Source organism: Hemicordylus capensis, chromosome 2 (genome assembly GCF_027244095.1).
Source record: "Hemicordylus capensis ecotype Gifberg chromosome 2, rHemCap1.1.pri, whole genome shotgun sequence".
NCBI classification, from domain to species: Eukaryota; Metazoa; Chordata; class Lepidosauria; order Squamata; family Cordylidae; genus Hemicordylus; species Hemicordylus capensis.
In genome coordinates this window covers 388,002,311-388,024,909 of record NC_069658.1, presented here as the reverse complement: position 1 = coordinate 388,024,909, position 22,599 = coordinate 388,002,311, and the positions used below count along the sequence as shown (strand labels likewise).

At 42.5% G+C, this 22,599-nt stretch overlaps 1 protein-coding gene across 2 annotated transcripts; it reads right to left on the bottom strand.

Annotated features, from left to right (window-relative positions):
* Window positions 1–1,164: 1,164 nt before the first annotated feature.
* LOC128341537 (cytochrome b-245 chaperone 1) lies at window positions 1,165–21,826 on the bottom strand. 2 transcript variants are annotated; one of them, XM_053287790.1, is made up of 7 exons: window positions 21,700–21,826; window positions 19,987–20,118; window positions 16,904–16,945; window positions 11,535–11,608; window positions 9,354–9,450; window positions 6,683–6,827; window positions 1,165–4,290 (listed from the first exon to the last, which is right to left on the bottom strand). In XM_053287790.1, exons 1-7 carry the CDS (start codon window positions 21,800–21,802, stop codon window positions 4,155–4,157), a joined length of 729 nt encoding a protein of 242 aa, XP_053143765.1. In that variant the 5' UTR covers window positions 21,803–21,826; the 3' UTR covers window positions 1,165–4,154. The 2 variants fall into 2 exon arrangements, with proteins under 2 accessions (XP_053143765.1, XP_053143766.1); XM_053287791.1 differs by lacking the exon at window positions 21,700–21,826 and adding an exon at window positions 21,202–21,593.
* Window positions 21,827–22,599: the final 773 nt, after the last annotated feature.

Below are 22,599 nucleotides of genomic sequence, written 5' to 3'. Positions count from 1 at the left end.
AAAATCAAAAAAATCTGATTTAAATTTAAAAAATCCAATTTAAATCAAAAAAATCCAATTTTTTTTTATTTAAATCAGATTTTTTTGATTTTTATCCACCCTGCTAGTGATTTAAATCGTGATTTAAATCAGTTTCACCCTGTGTTGTAGTGTCTCAAGAATGGCTATAGCAGCTTCTACATTGGTCCTTAAAGAAAGTAGCTGACATTCTTTCTGACTAGATTTATTAGAGGAAGTCCTATTAAAATTTAGTAGTCCTTTAGTGTGACTCGGTACTATTGAGTAATTTAGGCAGAATGACAGCCAGTGAGAGAACGAGCTATTCATTGGGCCTCTTCAGAAAAAAAAACACGTGACAAATTATTCAAATTGCTATTATTGGTGATGCTGAATATATATAGCCCAATCTTTTGCCTAAGCAGTAGTGTAGAGCCATCTATCTCTGCCCTACTATCCAGGAAATCTCTTTTCCTTCCTCTACTACTACTAGAGCTAAAGCTTCCATGAACCCCCACGATGCTGTCTCTTCTAGCCTGCTCTGAAGAGAGCACCACAAATGGAGAGGCTTGGCCATAGGAAGTATTACCACACTTGTGAGGACATCCTTGTTTCTCATCTATAAATGAATAACCGGAAGCTTATCTGAGACTGGTGTCCATGATTTGGATGGTTTTGTAACCTTTTCATCCAGCTCAAAGTATCCTATCTACTGGTCTCCCTTGCCCTTATCTTCAATAAGGTTTGCTTCTTTTGGAATGTGGGGTGCAATTCACGGACCACCAACACCAAAGCGGCCGCAGAGGGGCATTCAATAAGTGGCATTTGAAGGAAAACACAAGTTGGTAAATGTATGCCTAAAATCACATTAGATGTCATGAATATTTTAACATTTTAATAACGAATATAGCTTTCCAAAGTAAAAACATGCCCAAAATTAATACAAAAAATCCCCAAACAATTGAAGGGTTGTTTTTATTTTAAGCAAGGTTTCCTTGGAAAAATCCTTGATAATCTTTCAAGTTTTATCCTACTATTATCCTTCTAATTTCCATCCATTGACATAATTGGTTTTTAACCATTTTTAAAATATTCACATGTGATCTGAAACTTTAGTTACTTTTGACGATGCTAAATGAGAAATAGCTTACAATAAAGACTCTACCATTCATTGTTAGAAATACCTTTATTTTTCCCTTTATAATTCCTATTACACACTAGAGCCAAAATAGCTTTTTAAAGAAACAGACACATATGCTCTTTAATCTCTGCTTCAGCAATTAGCCCTCCAAAACTAATTATTCCACAGACACGCAGGTAAAGGTGGGAACTCTACTGAAATCACAGCAGGACAGGTCCTAGCTCCTGCCTACACAAAACTAACAATTGAAACTAGACAAAAACTAATACATACATTCAAACTAGACAAAAACAACTCTTTGTTTCCAAGGGACTATTTCAGAGTTCAAACACACTTCAGAAAGGAACACTACTAAATTCTTAATTGCCCGCAGACACACATCCCAATATGCAACAAAACTCTTGACTAATCAAAACTTTGATTAAATTAACAAAGCTTGCAATTCAGGAGGACCACCAGTGTACTGTACTTTGCAAGCCAGAATATTAAACACAGGTCAGGACAGCCATTAAGTGGTTTTTAAAAATGCAACATGGCAGAGTACTCTATTCCCTCTGGAATGTCAAATGTAGACGATAATTCTACAGTTATGTGCCTAAGGTAGAAAAGCTCTGTATGATGGACCTCCAATAAATAAATGGTCCTTTTGAAATTTAAATAGAATTGCTTATATGTTCAAAAACTCAAGTTAAGTCAGTACTAAAAGACTACCATTGAGCACATCTCATGGTCTAAAGTTCACTAGCTGCTTCTGGAAGTTAAGATTTAGGAATAGCATGAAGATGCAATGTTTAATAAGTCTTGGCAAATTACCAGTGACAGACCTTCATGCCATGCAATACCTGCAAACACTTATAATTTTGCTTCTTCTAAAAGCATCCCTGACAAGTAGATATTTTAAAGCTGCACCCAGGTGGGATTTTTGTACAAGTAGTCCCTGTAAATAGATCAATCTGTGGTTGAGACTGGTTTGCAGCCCAAAGTTTTATACTTTGACTATAACTTAAACTTTGGGTTTCCTTAAAAAGTAAACTTCTTATAGTTGCCTCATTCTTAAGACCTGGGGCAGGAAACCATTTCAAGAGTAAAAAATCCTTTACAAAATCCTCATCCCCTTTTTAGTTTAACTCAAATAGTTTCTGCAACACTTCTAAAATATGCTCAGACTTTGGCATGTCTACAAAGACAAAGTTTTGTAACCAAGGGACCTGCCCTTGAAGTAACTTCTTTAGCCTGGCACAAAGATAATAGCATAAGCAGAGCCTCAAGATTATCTCTAAAATTAAGATGGGGCATGGGGTGGAGGCAGTCTCATAGTTAGGTTGGACCTAAATTGTTCTAGGTCAAATGTGTCACTTTGATGTGTACCTAGAAGACAGTGAGGAGCCAATGCAGGCACTTGAGCACTGAGGTAATATACTTCCAACTATCCAGCCCCATTAAGAGCTGGATTAATAGCTTTGTGTACCAGAAGGAACATTCAAACAAGGACAGCCCCACAGAGTACCTAGCAATAGTTGAACCTTAGCGTGATGAGCACCAGGTTCCCATACAAACAGAGCCAAGTGCAGCACTCTCAGCAGATGGAGCTGAAGAAAAAGGCCCACAGCCACAGTCTGAATGGTACGGCTGAAGCTCCACAAGGCTTGAGTCTCGATGTTTGACAGTAAGCATCTACTATTAATCTGCTAATTATAACTTGGTCTAGATGGAAGGAATTTCAATCCTTTATAATGGTGAATTACAATTACAAAGGAACTTTTAGCTGCCTAGTTTAGCTTGTGCTTACAAGTTCCTATAGAAAGTTGACAATTATGTTTCATATGAAAAGCAGAATTGTGCATTTAAGGTTGTATTATTTTCTTGCAATTATTTTCATTCGTTATACGTTACTTGAAATACATAAATACCTATAGGATGGCCTCCTCCAGCTTTTCCAAAACCTTTCCTAATCAGCTTTTTAAAAAATACATATATTTTATAGTTAAAGGTCAACATGAAATAAAGGAGAATGTTCTACTACAAAGTTCTTGAATTTCACCAGAAATCTTAATACTGAATACCAAAAGCTGCAGTGTGATTTACACTGTAACAAAATGGTTACAAAAGTTGTAAAAGCAAGTAAATATCACCCTAAAACACACAGTTGATGTCCGCAATTGACACATTAAAAACACTTAAGTGTGTTAAGGTAGGAGTGATCAAAGTAAAAAGCAACTGACATATTAGAGTTGCTTTTATAACACATCTACTACAATTAGGACAACAAAATATGCATGAAAGATCAGGACACTTAGAAACTTTTATAATGTGAGGGGTGTGTGTGTGTGTGTGTGTATGTGTATTTAAACCTGAGGAGCAATGACAGATCTTAAAGTAACAGCTCTTCAAGTTAATACAACTTACTGGCTATGCTACTTTGAAATGCCTGCCTTCCCTTTCAAAATAAAATTAAAAAATAGTATGAACAGACTGGACACATACCTACATGCTTGACAAGGAAAAATAATTTTCCATTGTTATAAGTTGTGGGGTTTTTTAAAGTTCTTTTAAAGAAATCCTTCATTAGAACATCTGCATTACACAGGAACTTTCCTTTGAACAAGAGCCAAATAATATAATACAACAGTAGTTACACAGCAGTAATAGGCAATCCAGTTTAACTACTGTCACCAAACTTGTAGAATATCAAAATACAGGAAATACCAGCCAGTAACTAATGAGCTCACAGGACTTGTAAGGATAGATCTACAAATAAGGCAACATAAAAACTAAAGGAACAGAAATAAAAATAATATAGGAACAAATTCCAATTAAAAAGGCAATTCAAACTATGGAGGAGGAGGACAAAGTCACTCTCCTAGATCCCTCTCTCTCTTTCCCAACAATTATAATAATAAGACAGATTTGCATATGTGGAAGACATCCAGGCAAAAAAATCAAAGAAGTTCTAGAACATAAGGTAAGTGGTTCAGTTTGCAGTGTTCAGAGAGTTCTTGTTTTCTGTGTATCAAACTTAATGTTCATACTTGTTCGTGGTCTCATCAGTATCACTGCCATCCGTTTCACTGCTGTTCTCAAGATCTTGGTTATCTGGTACCTTGTCTAGTTCAATAAAACCAGTAATGAGCTTGGCTACAGCCTCGACATCACTGTTGGAAAGAAGCAGGGAGGAGTCAATATCATCACCCAAGAATATCATGAAAGTGTGTGCAAATGTATAAATATTACTTCACTAAGGAGGGCAGTTGCAAAATTAAAGGCACATAAGAATCCTTGCCATTGTCCATTCATTGTGCACAGGTCTTTGTTTGAAAGATGCACAGTGGCTTTAAGTTTAAATTTCCACACTAAAAACTTCTGTTAAAATGTCAGACAAGTCTTCCAAACAATATAATTGGAGGGATAGGAGATAAATATTATAAATAAATACATTTCTTGGAATGAGAAGCCACTTTGTTTCTTAGCTGAAAATCATATTGATAATTCATACAAGATAATTATACTTGTTCTCCCACTGCTTTACTGTCTAATAAAGCAGCTGAGGTAGTAGAATAAATTAGATATAGTGGGTAAGGAAACCGAGAGAAGCAACAATTTGGGAGTTGCATGCCTTTTACAGTGCTATTCGTGCTTAAATGCAGACTTCCTTTTACCATGAAGCATTTGCTAGTGGACAAATACTGACCTGATAAAAAGCACACATATTTAAATTCTTCCACAAAGCCAATAACTTAAAAATATTTGTATACAATTTTGGGACTTCCAGAGCATCAAGACACAGAGTGCAAGATTCTCAAACAAAACAATTCTATGCATGGCTTGTGCTATTGTATACCTCCTCTGAAGCATTCATAAGTGATTGCTCTCAGACAGGATAATGCACCAGACTGACCCACTCTTCTGAGGATGCAGTCCTAGACATGCTTACTAGGGAGTAAGCCACACAGAGGGATTTAGGAGTAAATATGCATAGGATTGTGCTGTAAACCTGTAAGGCCATTGTTTTCCTATCACATAATATTCATCAGCACTTGCAGCATGTGTTCTATGCTGGAACACGATATTCTCCACAAGACAGCCTATTACCATAAATGCCTCTTTTGCAATAAACATGGCAGAGCTCAATTCTGACCCCTTTGCATGTAGAGGGAAGTTCAACCTTGTCCAATTGTGCTGTTTCTCTGACAAAAATCACACATACACCATCCCACAAGCTGCTATATGCTCCCAAAGTGACAATTTACCACTTTCAGGGAGGAAGGTTTTCAGGCATGATGGCGGGGGTGGGGGGGAGACACCTCTTCCTGGTACAAATCAGCACATGTCTACCAGAGTTTGGCTCTAAGATCAACCCAATTAGAAAAATAACACAGAAACCACAGAATGGACAAGTGGCTGGGAAGCTGTTACATAGCATTTCCCAGTTCTTTACACTGAAAAACTGAACTCCTCGACCCACTGTGCAGCCATCAATTTAAGAGAACGCTTCTTCATCAACCCTGCCACCTATTAAGATCATCTGAGGAGGTCCGGTTGCAGTTGGTTGGTGGCGATTCAAAATCAGGCCTTTTCTAGAGTTGCCCTGGGACTCTGGAATGTACTTCCTAATGAAATTAGAGTTTCCCCTTCTCAGAATGTTTTTTAAGAAGGACCTGAAAACATACCTGTTTAGTCAGGCTTTTAGTTTATAGTTTAAAGCTTTGGGTTTTAGCATTTTTATCTGTATTTTTAAATTGTTTTAATTCTGTCAGTGTTCTAATGGGGTTTTTAAAGATTATGCACCACCCAGGGATTGGTTTTTTGTTTGTTTGTTTGTTTTAATGGAGCAGTATAGAAATGTAAGAAATAAATTGCTTTTCTAAATTTTATACTTGGGGGAGAGCTACTATTCACAAAATTTATATTTTTCCCATCATATAAAGGAAAAATATAAGAGAAGCCATACATTTCTGTCTGATGAAAAGTTTTATTCTGAAAACACCTATTACAAGAAATGGAAACTACTTGTGTGGCCCAAAAGCTCTTAGGACACCAACTTATATCCCAACAGTTTCTTGTCTTCATAGCAATACTGTATACAGATATTTTAAAATGTGATGGCAAGATATGTTGCAGGTTCAGTAACAAGGCAACATAATACAAAACCAAGTTCATTATTTTTAACTTACATTAAAAATAATCAACTTAGATTTCAAAACTTCTTTCAAAATTTCTGACGTAACTTCCATGTTTTCCACATCTGGGTTTAACAACTACGGAGCAGAATACAATGTTCATCAACTTATTGTAGAATCTACTACAGTTATGAAAATGCCATGCAAATTACATTAAATACCTATGACAAAAATATTCAGGTGAGTTTGCTTGATAGTATATTTCTAAAGCAATTCATTGATGCAGAAATAGTTTCCTAACCCAGGTCATCACACACAACTAGAGAACATGGAAAGTATAAATGTATTCTTGGATGCCTTATTATCAGCCTAGAAACAAATGCTGATTCCTAACATATAAATAATCATAGAAAAGTGCATACAGTACCTTCTACAGCCCATCACTGCACTCTGTGTCAGAGGGTGTGAAAAACCAGTGACAAACCGCAACACAACTAAGTAGCCCTTTCCAAAGTAACGTACTTTCTCCTCTTCCACATTAACTGCCCGAATTTCATCCAATGGAACCACCACTGCTTGTCAAAAGAGCAGAAAAATGAACTATTAGCAAAAGGATTCCAAGTAATGCTCATTGCATTTTTGAAACACCACGTTCCCTTTCCCTATTCCCTAAATTCAATCTTTTCCTCAGATGCTACTGCCATCTGCTTCCTACTAAATTAAAGAACAATAGAGCTAAAGTAAATGTAACTTAGGTGCACAGAATCCTTCTTCCCCAACTTCAAGTCTATCCCACTTTATACTTAGAAATAGCATCAAATGTCATGGTACTAACAGTACAGTCATGTCCAGTGATAACTCTTCTTAGGAAAACCAAATCCTCCTAAAACCCCTGTAAGAGGAATTTCCTGCGGCCATGTCTTTGGTCTATGTAGCTGGGCTTTGTTACCCAGACAATTTCTAGCTTAGCTTAGAAATATGGTACAGCAATGTAAGTATTGGGAGTCGTCGTTTGGGACCCACAGATATGTGTTTGTGTTCAGAATTCTACCAGAAGTGTGCAGGAAGTTCATAAATGCCCATGTTACACTGTGGGATTCATCAGCTTCTGTGATTAAGATTCACTTAAGCAGTTTTTCACTCGTTCACCATGAAAGTTAAAACACATTTTGCTCATGCTCAGTCTGTATTTATACTGTTGCAAACTAAAACTGGACAGGGAGAGGACAATGGTCCTCTCCCTGTAAGACAAAGGTGCCCCCTTCTTGATATTTTATTTGTTAAATGCATATTCCACCTTTCATTTAAAAAACAAATAAAAGCAATTTACAGCATAAATATTAAAAACAATGATACAAGTCTAGAAGTATTAAAAATACACACCTAATAAAACCATAAAATACAGCTCACAAAAGCAGCATCAACAGCAGAAACAGCACCCCTTAAAGGACAAAGGCCTGATTGGTGTTGACTTGCTGCTTAAAAGTACCAAGGCAGACTGAGGAGCAGATACCCATTGGGAAAGCTTTGCAAAGCCTGGGGGTAATGACTGAGAAGGCCATGATAGTAATTTGAGAACTGGAAATGAGTCTTATGTGTGTGCATGCATGTGAGAGAAACGGAAACACACCCAAATTCTACTTCTTCTGACAACAAAAATAGGATTGAAAGTGTGTACTTGACAGAATGTAAGAAGGCAAAAGAGATGCCAGGTATGATTTCCAGCATCATAGAATGCTCTGATCAAGCTTACCCTTCTTCATGGCTGACAAAAGCAGAAATATTATTTATTACTAGTCATTAAGCCCGTTAACATTAACGGGCACTAGAAGCGTTGTGAATAGTGTTTGTGGCCGTCCGCAGGCCAGCCATCTCTCCCCCCACCCCCTCCTCTTGTCCTGGGATCGGGGCCGTCCGCTCATCCGCCTCTCCGACTCGGCCCTTGGCAGGGCCCGTCACCGCATTGCCGCCCGCCTGCTGGCCGCCCCCGCCCGGCTCTCCGCCTCGGCCCTCAGCTGGGCCCGCTTCCCCAGGGCTCCGGCTTCCCCCAGGCCTGCCGTTTTCTCCTGCCTCCGCCGCCGCCTCCTCCCGGACGGGCCCACCACCTCCTCTGGCCGAGGCCGCAGCTCCGCCGCCACCTTGCCAGCACCGCGTCCTCTGGCCGAAGCCGCGGCTCCGCCGCCACCTCGCCCAGCTTCCCCCGCCGCCTCCTCGCCTCTTCCGGCTCCTCTGCAGGGCCCGCTTCCCCAGGGCTCCGGCTTCCCCCGGGCCTGCCGTCTTCTTCGGCCTCCCCACCGCCTCCTCCCGGCTGGGCCCACCGCCTCCTCCGGCCATGGCCAGCGCCGCCAATGTTCCAGCCAATCAGGCGCCCCCTGCAGTTCACACATGCGCAGAACGTCCGCCAGGGACACGGACGCAGATACCCAACCATTTTATTATATAGGATTATTTATTTATTCAATTTCTATACCGCCCTTCCAAAAATGGCTCAGGGCGGTTTACACAGATAAATAATAAATAAATAATAGCAATAGCAATAGCACTTACATTTATATACCGCTCTATAGCCGGAGCTCTCTAAGCAGTTTACAATGATTTAGCATATTGCCCCCAACATTCTGGGTACTCATTTTACCGACCTCGGAAGGATGGAAGGCTGAGTCAACCTTGAGCCCCTGGTCAGGATCAAACTTGTAACCTTCTGGTTACAGGGTGGCAGTTTTACCACTGCGCCACCAGGGGCTCCTCTAAGATGTATCCCTGTCCCCAAATAAGATGTATCCCTGTCCCCAAAGGGCTCACAATCTAAAAGAAACATAAGACAGACACCAGCAACAGTTACTGGAGATACTGTGCTGGGGGTGGATAGGGCCAATTATTCTCCCCCTGCTAAATAAAGAGAATCACCATGTTAAAAGGTGCCTCTTTGTCAAGTTAGCAGGGGTTTGCTTAATTTGCAAATTCTATACAAGTTACATACACTTTTTGGGACAGAATTTAGGTTTTCTTTCAAGCACACAACCCTAGACGAAAAGTGGTACATATGTACTTCCTTTCTGCCCAGTGCTTCATGTTAATAGATGCATTTACAGCTTTACCTTGTTCCTGGCCAGCCCTCGACAGGGTTAGGAGCTTTTTGTAAAGGTTGAATGTCTTTAGGAAAACTTTCCCTGCATCCTTTTCAAATATAGCCTCCTGTATTTATTTTAAAAATAATAATAAACAGCATGGAATCAACTGTGGGATGGAGGAAAAATAATTGCTTTTTAAAAAGCAAAAATAAGTACATCATCATCCCCCCCTACCAATTAACTTCAACTACTGAAGCAGTTAAGTAAATACATAACACTCATTTAATGATAGATAATCACTGCTGCCCCATTACTGGATTATACCAATAAATTTGCTCCCAGCTTCATGCAATAAGTGGAACCCACCAGATCTCAAAATAGCTGCTTTGAGTTGCTTAGTGATGAAAAGTGGGATACAAATGTTCAAAATATTGTTTTCCACAGGAATGTTTAAGATAGAATAATATTTCCCACAGGAATGTATTTTGTGCTCTCTTGCAGCATACAATCCAAAAGAAGCTGGGGGCTTGTTCTGGCTCCTTTGTCATACACATATCCACCCTGATATGCCACCTGCATGGCATTAAACCAGATTACTTCTCCTTACAAAGCATAAAATAATAATGGGGCCATTCACACAACCTACTGGGTGGGCAGGTCGGGAGAAGGTTTGCCAAGCCTTGTCTTCTCCCCAGACAATCGTTGGTTACTCGGAGGAGCGCACTCCCACACAATCAGCCCGGCTCCGTGCAGCGTGGATTGTTCTGAAGCTAGGACTCACCGTCCCTGCCTCAGTGAATCCCACAATGCACAGCACGACAATGCATTGGAGGATGCCCCAGGAGACGGGTGCTCTAGGTGCCCATCTCTGTATCTGCTGGGGCTAAACATAGCCTCAATGAACACGTAAGCAGTTAGCTCAGGTTAAGGGAGCGCTCAGTCTCTTAACTTCAGCTAACAGCTGGATTTGAAAACAGGACTAGGCAGCGCTGCCCCGCCTGGATTGGGCCCAATCCTGGCAGTTCTCATGAGCAACCTAACCCAGGCTGGTTATCTCTAGCCCAGATTAGGCTGCACATGAGAACAGCCTCATTCCCTCTCACTTTACAGCATTAGAAACAGCACTTAGTAAGATGCTTGTGAACTTAAAAAGAATCTTGGAAGAATCCATCTCCAGACAAGTTGTTCTAGTAAGAACTAATCTGCTTACTTTTCTTTCAGTATCCCTACAATAGACTAAATTTGGTCCAAATCGATTAGGCAGTTCACAAGTAAATCCACTTGCAGCTCAAACGTTCATGCATCCGCCATCTTGAATTGGGGTAAATGACATCATCACAAACTATGCACTGAGGTGTCCCTACAACTGTACCAAATTTGGTCCAAATCAGTTTCCACTTGCACCTCAAACATTCATGTCCACCATCTTGAATCTGGGTGAATAACATCATTACCAACCACACCACTGAGGCATCCCTATGTGTCACTCACAGCAACTGTACCAAATTTGGTTCAAATTGGTTAGGCAGTCCACAAGTTAGTCCACTTGTACATCAAATGTTTACACGTCCGCCATCTTGAACTGGGGTGGGTGACATCATGACAAACTATGCCATTGAGGTGTCCCTGTTTGTCACTCACTACAACTATACCAAACTTGGTTCAAATTTGTTAGACAGTCTCCAAGTTAGCCCACCTGCGCCTCAAAAGTTTACACGGCTGCCATTCTGAATTGGGGTGGTTGACATCAGCACAAACTACACTGTTAAAGTGTCCCTACAAGTGTACCCGATCTGGTTCATACTGGTCCAGGAATTGTGAATAAGGGACAAACACATGGACATACAGATGATCTCATAAGCCTACTGGAAAGTAGTCTAAAATGCACATCCAAAGGCTGTATCCTCTTAGCAGACAGTAGCTGAAATCAGACCATGAAACTACCATAAATCTTCTACTTTTAGACAGCAGGCCAGGTATTTCAGAAACTACTTGGATCTGCATTCCAAAAAGAGATTCATTCATGCAGCTATTAAATGCTGCTCCTATTTAGAAGTCAGTTTTGTGGTTAACATTTACACAGCATTTCTAGCTGCTGTCAAGTTTCTCAAGGATGACAGGCAGTGAAACACAGCAATTTAGACGGAGCAATACTAACAACCATTTGTCTAAAACAACTGAACTTTCTGTTTAGATTATCCTGCTTACCTCCCACTCCTCCAGATTTTGCACAGCTACAAAGAGACAGCCAGCAATATAGAAGAGTTTCCATCCCAAGCTATCTGAATAATACAAAATATTTCAAGTTAGGAATAGACATCAAACACACACACACACACACTCACACTCCTTTTAACTAATACTACACACATGGACAAATGTGTTGGTACCCCTTCACAAAAAAAAGAAGAACCCACAACTGTCTCTGAAATAACTTGAAACTGACAAAAGTAATTGGCACCCATCATTGTTTATTCCGCATTTAACAAAAATCAGACTTTGCTTTAGAGGTTTGATGCAACAGAATATTTCAAATAATAACACCAATGAAAATGGCATGGACAAAAATAATGAGACCCTTAACCTAATATTTTGTTGCACAACCTTTAGAGGCAATCACTGCAAACAAGCGATTCCTGTAGCTCTCAATGAAACTTCTGCACCTGTCAACAGGTAGTTTGGCCCACTCTTCCTGAGCAAACTGCTCAAGCTGTGTCTGGTTTGAAGGGTGCCTTCTCTAGACTGCATACTTCAGTTCTTTCCATAGATGTTTGATAGGATTCAGGGCTCATAGAAGGCCACTTCAGAGTAGTCCCATGTTTTGTTCTTAGCCATTCTTGGGTGCTTTTAGCTGTGTTTTTTGGGTCATTATCCTGTTGGAGGATCCATGACCTGTGACTGAGACAGAGCTTTCTGACACTGGGCAGTATGTTTTGCTCTAGGATGTCTTGATAGTCTTGAGATTTTATTGTTCCCTGCACAGACAAAAGGCACCCCATGCCAGACGCATCAAAGCAGCCCCAAAACATAACTGAGCCACCTCCATGTTTCACAGTAGGTATGGTCTTCTTTTCTTTGAAAGCGTCGTTTTTTTCATCTGTGGACATAGAGCTGATGTGACTTGCCAAAAAGCTCCAGTTTTGTCTCATCTGTCCAAAGGACATTCTCCCAGAAGCATTGTGGCTTGTCAATATGCATATTAGCAAATTCCAGTCTGGCTTTTTATGTTTTTCTTTCAGCAGTGGAGTCCCATTGAGTCCTCTGTCGCTCAAAAAGTGATGGATGGTGCGATCAGGCACTGATAGACCTTGACCTTGGAGTTCAGCTTGTATCTCTTTGGAAGTTTTTCTTGGCTTTGTGTCTACCATTCTCACTATCCTTCTGCCCATTCTGGGGTCAATTTTTCTCTTGTGGCCACGTCCAGGGAGGTTGGCTACAGTCCCATGGACCTTGTTTATAATATTTGCAACTGTTGTCACAGGAACATCAAACTGCATGGAGATGGTCTTATAGGCTTTGCCTTTAACATTTTCTTTCTGATCTCCTCAGACAACTCTCTCCTTTGCTTTCTCTGGTCCATGTTCATTGTGAGACACATGATGATACCAAACAGCAGAGTGACTACTTTTCTCCATTTCTATAGGCTGAATGACTGATTGCATGATTGGAGACATGTGTGATACTTAAAGAAAACAGCTAATTTGAAAAATCACTCTAATCCAAATATTTATGATCTTTTCTAGGGGTTCCAACAAATGTGTCCAGGCCACTTTAGAATATCTTTGTACAATAAGCAATACTTTATCTCTTTTCACACTTGCTTTGCTTTACTCGATGACATATCAAAGGCATGCAGGTAAACATGGGACAATTGCTTTTCATTTAATCACTTTTCAGGAGGCATAAAGCACTTTTTCAATGAGCTGTAAGGGTACCAACAAATTTGTCCACGTGTGTATATTTGCATGGTTTAGATTTTTAGAATTAAATACTTTTTGTAAACTAAAATCATTTATAACATTTCTTTATAAAAGAAATCCTATTTATAAAGTACTGATAGTCTCTTCTCAACACAAACACAGTCTATGCCCACTGGCCAGAAGCAGCTAGAGTTCTGTAGCATGTAAACAGATACCTCAGTTCTAAGCGTTTATTATACATCTCCAAAACCCAGGTGTGGTCCTGCTATAACACAGCATAGTCTCTGTGTGTGGATGGGAGAAGAGCTGAATGGTGTCATATTTAACTGTTTTCAATTTAAGGTGGCATTTTGAATTACATGCTGAAATCACTGTGCATGTATGAAAACAAACTGCCCAAACTTCATTCTTTGAGCATACAACTACTTACAGATTCTCACTTTGATCAGTGTAATGAACCTATGAGCTTGTTATCAGAGCTGCATCTATGACAACTGGAGTGGGCAGCTGTTAGACACAGGTTAAAGAGAAGACAGATTTGCTATGTGGTAGCAGACAAAATATGATTTACAGAATTCCAGGTGGCTCCACAATTCACTGCTTCACACCACCTGTGGGGGAGGAGGGAGTTTCTATCTATTTTTTCCTCTTTTCTAAGAACAGAGTCTTGTTAGATGAACAAATGTAATGCAACATAAGCTTCCATGGACTTATCTGCTCACTCTGGCAGATTCTAAGAGCATTCACAGCACTTCAGTTTCATTCTATCTTTTCAATGGTTCTGGAGGGTGGGCTTGTGAGAAATAATCTCCAGCTGATATTTTGCATTTGTGGTGTCCATAGGATTGGAAGCCTTCCACACTACTCCTTAGGACAGTGTTCATTGTAAGACCCGAGAGACAGTGGCAACTCCCATCAACCCTAAGTGTGGTCCCTGACTGTTTACTGGGTCTGTGTGGACCTTTGGCCAAAGCTGAATATTCTGCTTTGCCCACTGCTGGTGGGCTTTTTCAAGGGAAACGGATACCTCTTGAACACCCGAACCATCTTGGAAGGTGTGCACAGCATGCTGGGAAGCATAGTCCTTGACAGTGCTTTCCCCACATAGATATCTAAAATAGAGCTCCCAGCACTGAGGAAAACCACAGAATTGTACAGAGGTAAGCACAATGGAAAATGGCTCTCATATTGAAGGATTTTTGTCAAAATGCCCCCCGCTTTAAAAATAGCAAATATCACTCCCTTAGAATGTGCTCCTTACAGTACAGCCCGAGAGAACCGTACGCCACATATCAAGTAAGATCACTTATAGAATACAGAGCAAAAGATTCAAAATATTCCAGAAAATAGTAATCACTATCTAAAACACAGAGGCTCTCCACACGAGCAGTGTGGAGAGCCATAAGCGGGTTAGCAGGGAAAGCGGGCTGGACCCACTCTCCCTGCAGATGATCGCTGAGCCCTCCCTCAGGGCGGCCAGATTGGCTGCCCACACAATTACCGGCTCCATCACAGAGCTGGTTGTGGCGGCAGGGATTGGGGGCCTCCTGTCCCCGGAAGTCCCATAATGCCCCACACAAGTAGCCTTGTTGTAGCCTCCCTCTTGGGGGTTTCCTAATGAGGCACATGATCAAAAAACAGGGTTAGCAAACTGATCACTCCACTAACCTCATTTAACCGGGGGGGGGGTACATTTAGGAGGTCTGGCTACCAGGAGCAGTGCAGCTCCCAGTGCAGCACACAAACAGCAGAAACCGGGCTGGGCTCTCTAAGCCCAGTTTCTGCTGCTCGTGAGAATAGCCTTAGAGTTTAGCTTTGCTTACCATTTTAAGTAATCTTGAATACTAGCTGGACCTGCACAAAGCATCTGTGCACTAGGACTTTGTTGCTCTCCATTCCCCACCCCCACCACAGCCCCTGCTTTATTGCTCAGTGTCAGCCTCCCACTCACAGCCACCCCCTCCCCACCACTCGCCTGCTCTCTCTCCCCCTCCCCGCCTCTCACCCATTCGCTCTCCCCCTCCCTGCCACTCACCCACTCCCCGCCACTCACTCACCCCCTCCCCACCACTCCTTCACTTACTCTCCCCCTCCCCAACTTACCTCTCCCTGCCACTTGCTCACTCACTTGCCCCCTCCCCGCCGCTTGTTCACTCATTCACTCCTCCCTGCCACTCGCTCTCTCACTTGCCTCCTACCCCCTCCTCTTCCCTATCTGCATATGGAATCCCCACTGCCCAATCACCACTGTGCTTCTACTCTATTATCTCCAATTGGTAAAACACTGTGTGGGCGGGGCTTGCCATGTTCGACCTTAGCGTATTATATGTAGCGATGTTGAGCAATTACATCAGCTTTGTCTTTTATATTAGTGATTTAAAATTTGGATGGGGCAAAGTGATTTACACCAGAATATTTCTTAAGAGCCAGATATGAAGCTTTTTGAAAACAGACAAGCTGTATTCATACCTCTTGCAAATCGACTTCAGTGTAAACTCAGGGCTCTTCTCATGACAAACGAATGCAGCAAACTGACCATTTTTCACTACATTCTTGCATAATAATTCATGACCACATGATATTAACTGCCCAGAAAGAGGGAGTTAGCTAGGAGTTGACTCTTCTGCCACCCCATCCTCCCACCATTCACTGAGGCAGTTCTCACTGAGGCGGTTCTCACAGGCAGCCAAGCTCAGGCTTAGGCAGCCAAACCTGGGCTTGGTTCCCCTTGAGCACCACCAGGATCCACCGTGGTGCCAAACCTGGCTCTCAAGCCCGACTTTTAACGGAGCAAGTGCTCCATTAACCCAGGCTCTGGGATCATGTGCCAGCACAGGTTGCTTGTCTAGAGTGCCTGTCCCCCACAGGGGAATCCCCCCAATGCACCACGCTCATCGCACTGTACACTGTAGGATTTCCCTAGCCTCCGGAACGCTGCACCGGTTGCTGCGGCGGCAAACGTCCCTCCTGTCTGGGTAGGGCTGCTTGTGTGAAGCGGCAGCATCAAGGCCAATCCCAGCGCTGCTTCCCCCGGTAACCTGGGTTAAAGGGCGCAAGCGTGCTCTTTACCCCAGGTCCAGGGTCATGAGAATGCAGCCTGAGCAGTCACAGAGCTGGGCACCGGGCTAGAGGAGGAATGTCTCACTGCCCCGTGCTGCTCACATGGTGCATCTTCGCATTCCTGGAGGCCAGGACTCATTTTCCTGGCCTCTGGAGATCCATGCTGCACAGAGCAGCGTGGATAGTGTGGGCGTGCAAGCTGCGTGCCCAATGGAAATCTGACAATCATCTGGGAGGGAAGGTAGGTTCAACCCTGCCTCCCCGCCCCAGTAACGGTCATGAGAATGACCTTAATGAATTTTACAATATTGATTTAAAGACAAAATCCCCTCTCCACCACCCCTGTGTTTCCTTGTTTTGTTCCCTACTCTTCTCCTGGATCGATGTGACCTATTTTTATCATAAACCCCTTAAGAGACATAAGTCCATCTACATAACGCAAACCTGCTGCTAGCTGTCATAGGAAAGGGCACAATACAATCAAAATAAAAGAAACATTTAGGGACCTTACAGACTTTGAAGGAAACATTTAAGTGTGAAAGATCAAATTCAAGTGAGAGCCAAATAAAAGCCTCTGGTAAAGTTACTGAACTTTACCTTCACTGTAGTATGCAGCAGCAAGGCCTACCGAAGAGATCCCTGGAAAGAGAGAAAAAAGAAGAGGTATGAATTCAGCATGTAATTTCAGCTTTTTAAACAAACGTTGAGCTCTCAGGAAGTCCAAGTTTATGTTCACATAAAGCCTTGATAGGCCTTTTAATTGTTTAATCATCATACTAATTTCAAAGAATAGCTCAATTCCTGCAAAAAGAAATAATCCATTTGTGCTTTTTCCTTTGAACTCTATAATAAACCACATTAGGCATGAGAGAACAACAATTTACTGGAAATCTAAGTAAGCTGCCAAATATCAAAATATTGATGGGCTAGTACTAATGTTAACTCCATGTGCTCCAGGTGTGCCTTTAAGGGCTGAACGAGATGATATACCTGTGGTTGTGATTTTTCAGTTATAAATAGCAGCTGTACAGGGCTCCAACCTAGATCAGGACTGTGGTGTGGGAGGAGAGGGACTAAAGCTCTGCTACCAAACATCCATACCTAAACCCCTCAGCCACCCCTTTGAGAATGCTTGCAGGGAAACAGAGAAAGTGACTGAAGATGCAAGCCTTCCGAATTTCATATGAAGGATCTAGAACATCGATCTTCCTGTCTATCTTCAAACCATCCCAGACGCAGAACATCGGTGCCTCTAGTTCTCTCTCATTCTTGGCCCCTCTCCCGATTCTCAGCCCCTCACTCTTAGCCCTCCCCCCTCCAATGTTTTTTTCTCTCTGCCCGGCCACCTGGCCAGCCGCTTTTTCCAGTCACCCACCAGTCCCCTCCCCGCCAGCCACCCGCTTCTTTCTCCCCCCTGTCCGCTGCCACATTCTCTTTTCCCCTCCGCCGCTGCCACCACCACTTTCTTTCTCCCCATCCGCTGCTTTCTTCCTCCCCCTTTTGCTCCCCACCACCACCACTGGGGCCGAATGAAGCCTCTCTGAGCCTGCCATTTGGCTGGCAGGCGGCCCCAGAGAAGGAGGCTGCACAGCCCTCTCTGACACCTGCTCGACTGTTCTCCACATTCGGCCCCAGTGCAGGCCTTCCTTACATTGGGCCGGCTGCGCCACCCTCTCCGCTGCCTGCTTGGCTATTCATCTGGGCAGCAGTTTCTTTTTTCCCCACCTGCCCGTCCCTGCCGTGGTCCTCCCATCCCCGCCGCTATCTGGCAGCTGCTTGGGAACTCTTGCAAGAGCTGCCACACATGAGATTAGCAACTGGTAGCATCTTAGAGAATGATAGATAGATCGATAGATAGATAGATACTTGCGCTATCTTGTTGACTCAAGAGGAGCTCAAGAAGCAAGGCAATAAGTGTGCCTATTTGAGTAGAACTGAAAGATACTTTGGAGAAAAATATAAAAATGTGTTGAGCCTTGGTTTCAGAACCCAATATATCCTGGATTAGATGCTGGCAGGCTACTGAAGATTTGAGTAATGTTCCAGTCAATATGAAAAACCCACCTCCGTAGGCTCCTGCTCCCCTCTGTGGGTTCCTTAGCCAAGATAAGGTCGCCACTCGCCATCTTCCCCAAATTTCCAGGTAGTGGTCAGATTTTAAGCAAGTCACCTGGATTGCTTAGCCTGCCTGGATTCGCGCAGATTCCAGCTTTCATTTAAAAAAAATTTTTTTCTAAGCTTGTAGAAATGGAGAAATGGAGTTGTGGAGCAAAATGTGTGGTCACTAATCTGCTCAACCACTGGGACTTCAAGTAAGGTAGGTAAAGCACAAGAGACTGGCTGGAGAGATTCACAATAAATAATCCCCTGAGGAATGTTGCCTTTGTTTTTTGTCAGCAGGGGATCTCTATAGGATAGCTAAGAGGATAGTTTGATGTTGATGTAAATAACTGCCTACCTGTGTATTGTAATATTTAAATGTTTTTGGATTTATGGTGCAATCTATTCTATGCATGCCTACTTGGAAGTACCATTGGTTTCAATCAGCTTTTCTCCCAAGTAAGTGTGTATAGGGTTGCAGCCCAACTGAAAATGCTCAGTATATATTTTTGGTTCTTTTGCTGCTATTTATGTCTCAAACTTTGTGTAGTCTTCATTTATTTCCATGGCATTTTCTGCTAGAAAATTATTTTTGCTCTGACAGATATCCAGAGCAAATACAAGTCAACTGGACAGTGCATCAGTCAATTTGCATGATTTGCCTAACATACAAATTAGAGTGCCCAGATTTGGAGAGTTTAAATATGACAACCCTATCCCTTGAAAAAGCAAGATAATGATAGTATTGATGCTTCTGAACTTTGGTGCTGGAGAAGACTTTTGAGGAAACCATGGACAGCCAGGAAAACAAACAAATTGATCATAGAACAAATCATTCCAGCATTTTCACTCGAGGCACAAATGACCAGGCTCAAACTATCATACTTTGGACACATTATGTGAAAACCCAGCTCCCTTGAGAAGTCTATAATGCTGGGGGAAACTGAAGGAAAGAGAAGAAGAGAACAACCAGCAGCAAGGTGGATGGACTCGATTACAACTACAATGAATCCACCACTGAGAGACCTTAAAGGCCAAGTGAAGACAGATCATCCTGGAGAGAATCTACCTATGTGGTTACTCAGAGTCGACATCGACTTGATGGCACAATCAGTCAATCAATCCCTTGACCAAATGGCTTCATTTATTCTAGGGCTTGCCAGGGGACAGCCCTGGTTTTCAGTGCCAGGGCTACTTAAAAAAGAAAAAAAGCCTCTAAGCATATGCAGGGTTTAAAGTGTATTTTCCTCACCAATGAATAAGTACAACTCATCTGACCTCCTCACACACTTAAATTCAGTCCACAAAGCCAATAACCAAACCACAACTGGGATATAAGGATTGCTCCCATGCCTCTTTCCTCTCCCTTCCATGGTTTGAATAACCACAGCCTGATGTGACATTCAGACATAGCAAACTATAGTTAACCACAGTTTATCTCCAGGGTTTGAAACTCAGGTTGGTTTTCTTTTAGTTGAGGTCATTAAAATAAATGTTTTACAAAGAACAAGGCTCTTTGTTTTACAAAGTTTTACAAAGAACAAGGTATACAAGGGTCAGATTACGGATCAGTGTCTTACCTACAAGGATAGACCAAGATCTTATACCAGGTGATCTCTTTAAATGAAGAACAGAGTCTGAGTGGTTTTCAACCTGCATGTACATCTTCAGATAACAAGCAGATAGTGCCCAAGAGCAATCACAAGTGCCACCTGCAGAATGATAAGGAACAAAACCAGCTCACACACTGTTTGTAGTCCTTTGCTATATCCCTCAGACTCACCTGAAGTATGCCCAAATCCTACATGAACTTACATGGCACTGATAATCACATGCAGAAAAGTTGAGAAAAGTTAAAATGCATCGCATACACATATTGGGGAAATCAAGTGCGTGAATTTCAAAGCAGGACTCAATTTCTGTATAAGCAAATAGACTCAACCAGCTGCAGCTTTTCCAAGAGTAAATGTTAACTTCAGAACAATGGAACTACATTCAGTTTCTAAATGTGCATCAATTGTCAACATTTGAATGAAAACAAGTTTTGTTTGCAACAAAGAAGCAAAATTTTGAATAGTGTACCACTAACTAAAAGTCATACATGGTGTATGGGGCTAGAGTACTGGACTAGGACTGGGGAGACCTGAGTTCAAATCCCCATTCAGCTATGAAACTAGCTGAGTGACTCTGGGCCAGTCACTCTCTCTCTCAGCCTAACCTACTTCACAGGGTTGTTGTGAAGAGAAGCCTAAATATGTAGTACACAGCTCTGGGCTCCTTGGAGGAAGAGCAGGATATTAAATAAATAAATAAATAAATAAATAAATAAATATTAAGTTCGATCCTGACCAGGGGCTCAAGGTTGACTCAGTCTTCCATCCTTCCAAGGTTGGTAAAATGAGTACCCAGAATGTTGGGGGCAATATGCTAAAATCATTGTAAACCGCTTAGAGAGCTCCGGCTATAGAGCGGTATATAAATGGAAGTGCTATTGCTATTGCTAATGGTTACTTTTACAAATGGCCATAGGAGGCACATATTTAACTCATTTGTCCGGTCTGTATAGGACATGGAAGTCTATAAAAAAAACCCACATGGCAGGAGCGGGGGTGGGGTGGGTGGGCGAGTTGAGGCAAGATCTTTACCCACCCACAAACTACTAAAGTCATGCCCAGCAGACCAACACAGAAACATGCATGGCGAACTATGAGGTGCAAGATCACTGACAGAAACACAGACAAGTTTCCGTTTGGCAGTTATGTCTACAGGACTCTGACCAGCTTCTTCGTTCTTACCCGGAGTCTACTACATTCAGCACATCGAGTCAGCCTTTTTGCTTGATCAGCTTCATTAAATTCATTCTCTCTCTCGCTCTCTGTTTCATGAAGATCTTTTTTTACTGTACATAGCAACGCTTAATTGTATGATGCAAACACGTTTTAAAGCGGCAAGAGGCGAAACGGAAGTCAGGCTACGGTTTCCCTCCCTCTGTCATTTGTTTTGTATTGTGCAGCCAGCCGATTCTCCCGGGGAAGTGGAACAACCCAGGGGCGAAAGGGCGGCGGCAGCAGCAGCAGATGCTCCCCGCCGCCGCCAAGCCCCTGCGTCGCTTCCCAACTTTGGTGCTCACGCAGGCTGCTGCCGCCCCCTTCCAGCCTCTTCCTTTCCCCTTCCGCCACCAGGCCTCCCTCCCCACCCAGCCCCTCTCAGCCACCCCTCCTCCCGTGGGCTCCCTTCGGCTTCTTCCCTCCTTTTTCTCGCCCCCGCCCCCGGCGTCTCATCTTCAGGCTCACCTCCTCGGCCGACGCTTCCTAAACGTTTTCGAATTCGCACGGTGAGAATGCAATGCTTCAAAAACCATAGAGTTCTGCCAGAGAGTCCTTCACGATCAACCATAGAGTAAAGGAAAAGTAGAGTATAGCCCCCTAGCTCATCAAAGAGATCTACCGAAAAGGAAAGTGCCGCACACACAACTCTCACTTCTGTTTCCGATGAGCATCCTCCAAGGGCGAGGGCAAGAGTTGTGTACACACCGGAATCCCTGCACACATTTAAATCAAACACAGCAGGGTTGGTGACTGCTCTGCGTGCGTTCAAATAATCATGGAACTAAAAGAACAGATTGATTGATTGATTGATTGATAAAAGAACATAAGAAACGCCCTGCTGGATCAGGCCAATTCCTATCTAGTCCAGCATTCTTATGTATGTATGTATGTATGTATTCATTTAGCAAGAACATTTCTATACCGCCCAAAACGCAAGTTCTCTGGACGGTTTACAAAAAGTTATCTGTGCAGTTTACAATTATCCTAGATGCCTCTAGGAAGCGTACAAGCAGGTGATGAAGACATTTTTTTTATTTTTACATTTATATCCTAACTTTCCTTCCAAATAATGGTGTACGTGGTTGTTTTATCCTCGCAACAACCTTGTAAGGGAGGTTAGGCTGAATTTTATGACTGAATGAGGATCTGAACTCGGGTTCACCCAGTCCTAGTCCAATACATACACCACGCTAGCTGCGGCTCCTTAACAGTCGTTTGTTTGCCTGAATTGCCCCTCCTTTGGGGACAGCAGGAGGGGTGGGCAGGCAAGATGATGTCTTCATTGGGCAATGCTAAAAATTTTCTGGGAATTCCTCTCCCTCAACAAAAAAGTGGCATCTGGCTTTAGAGTCACTTATGATCGTC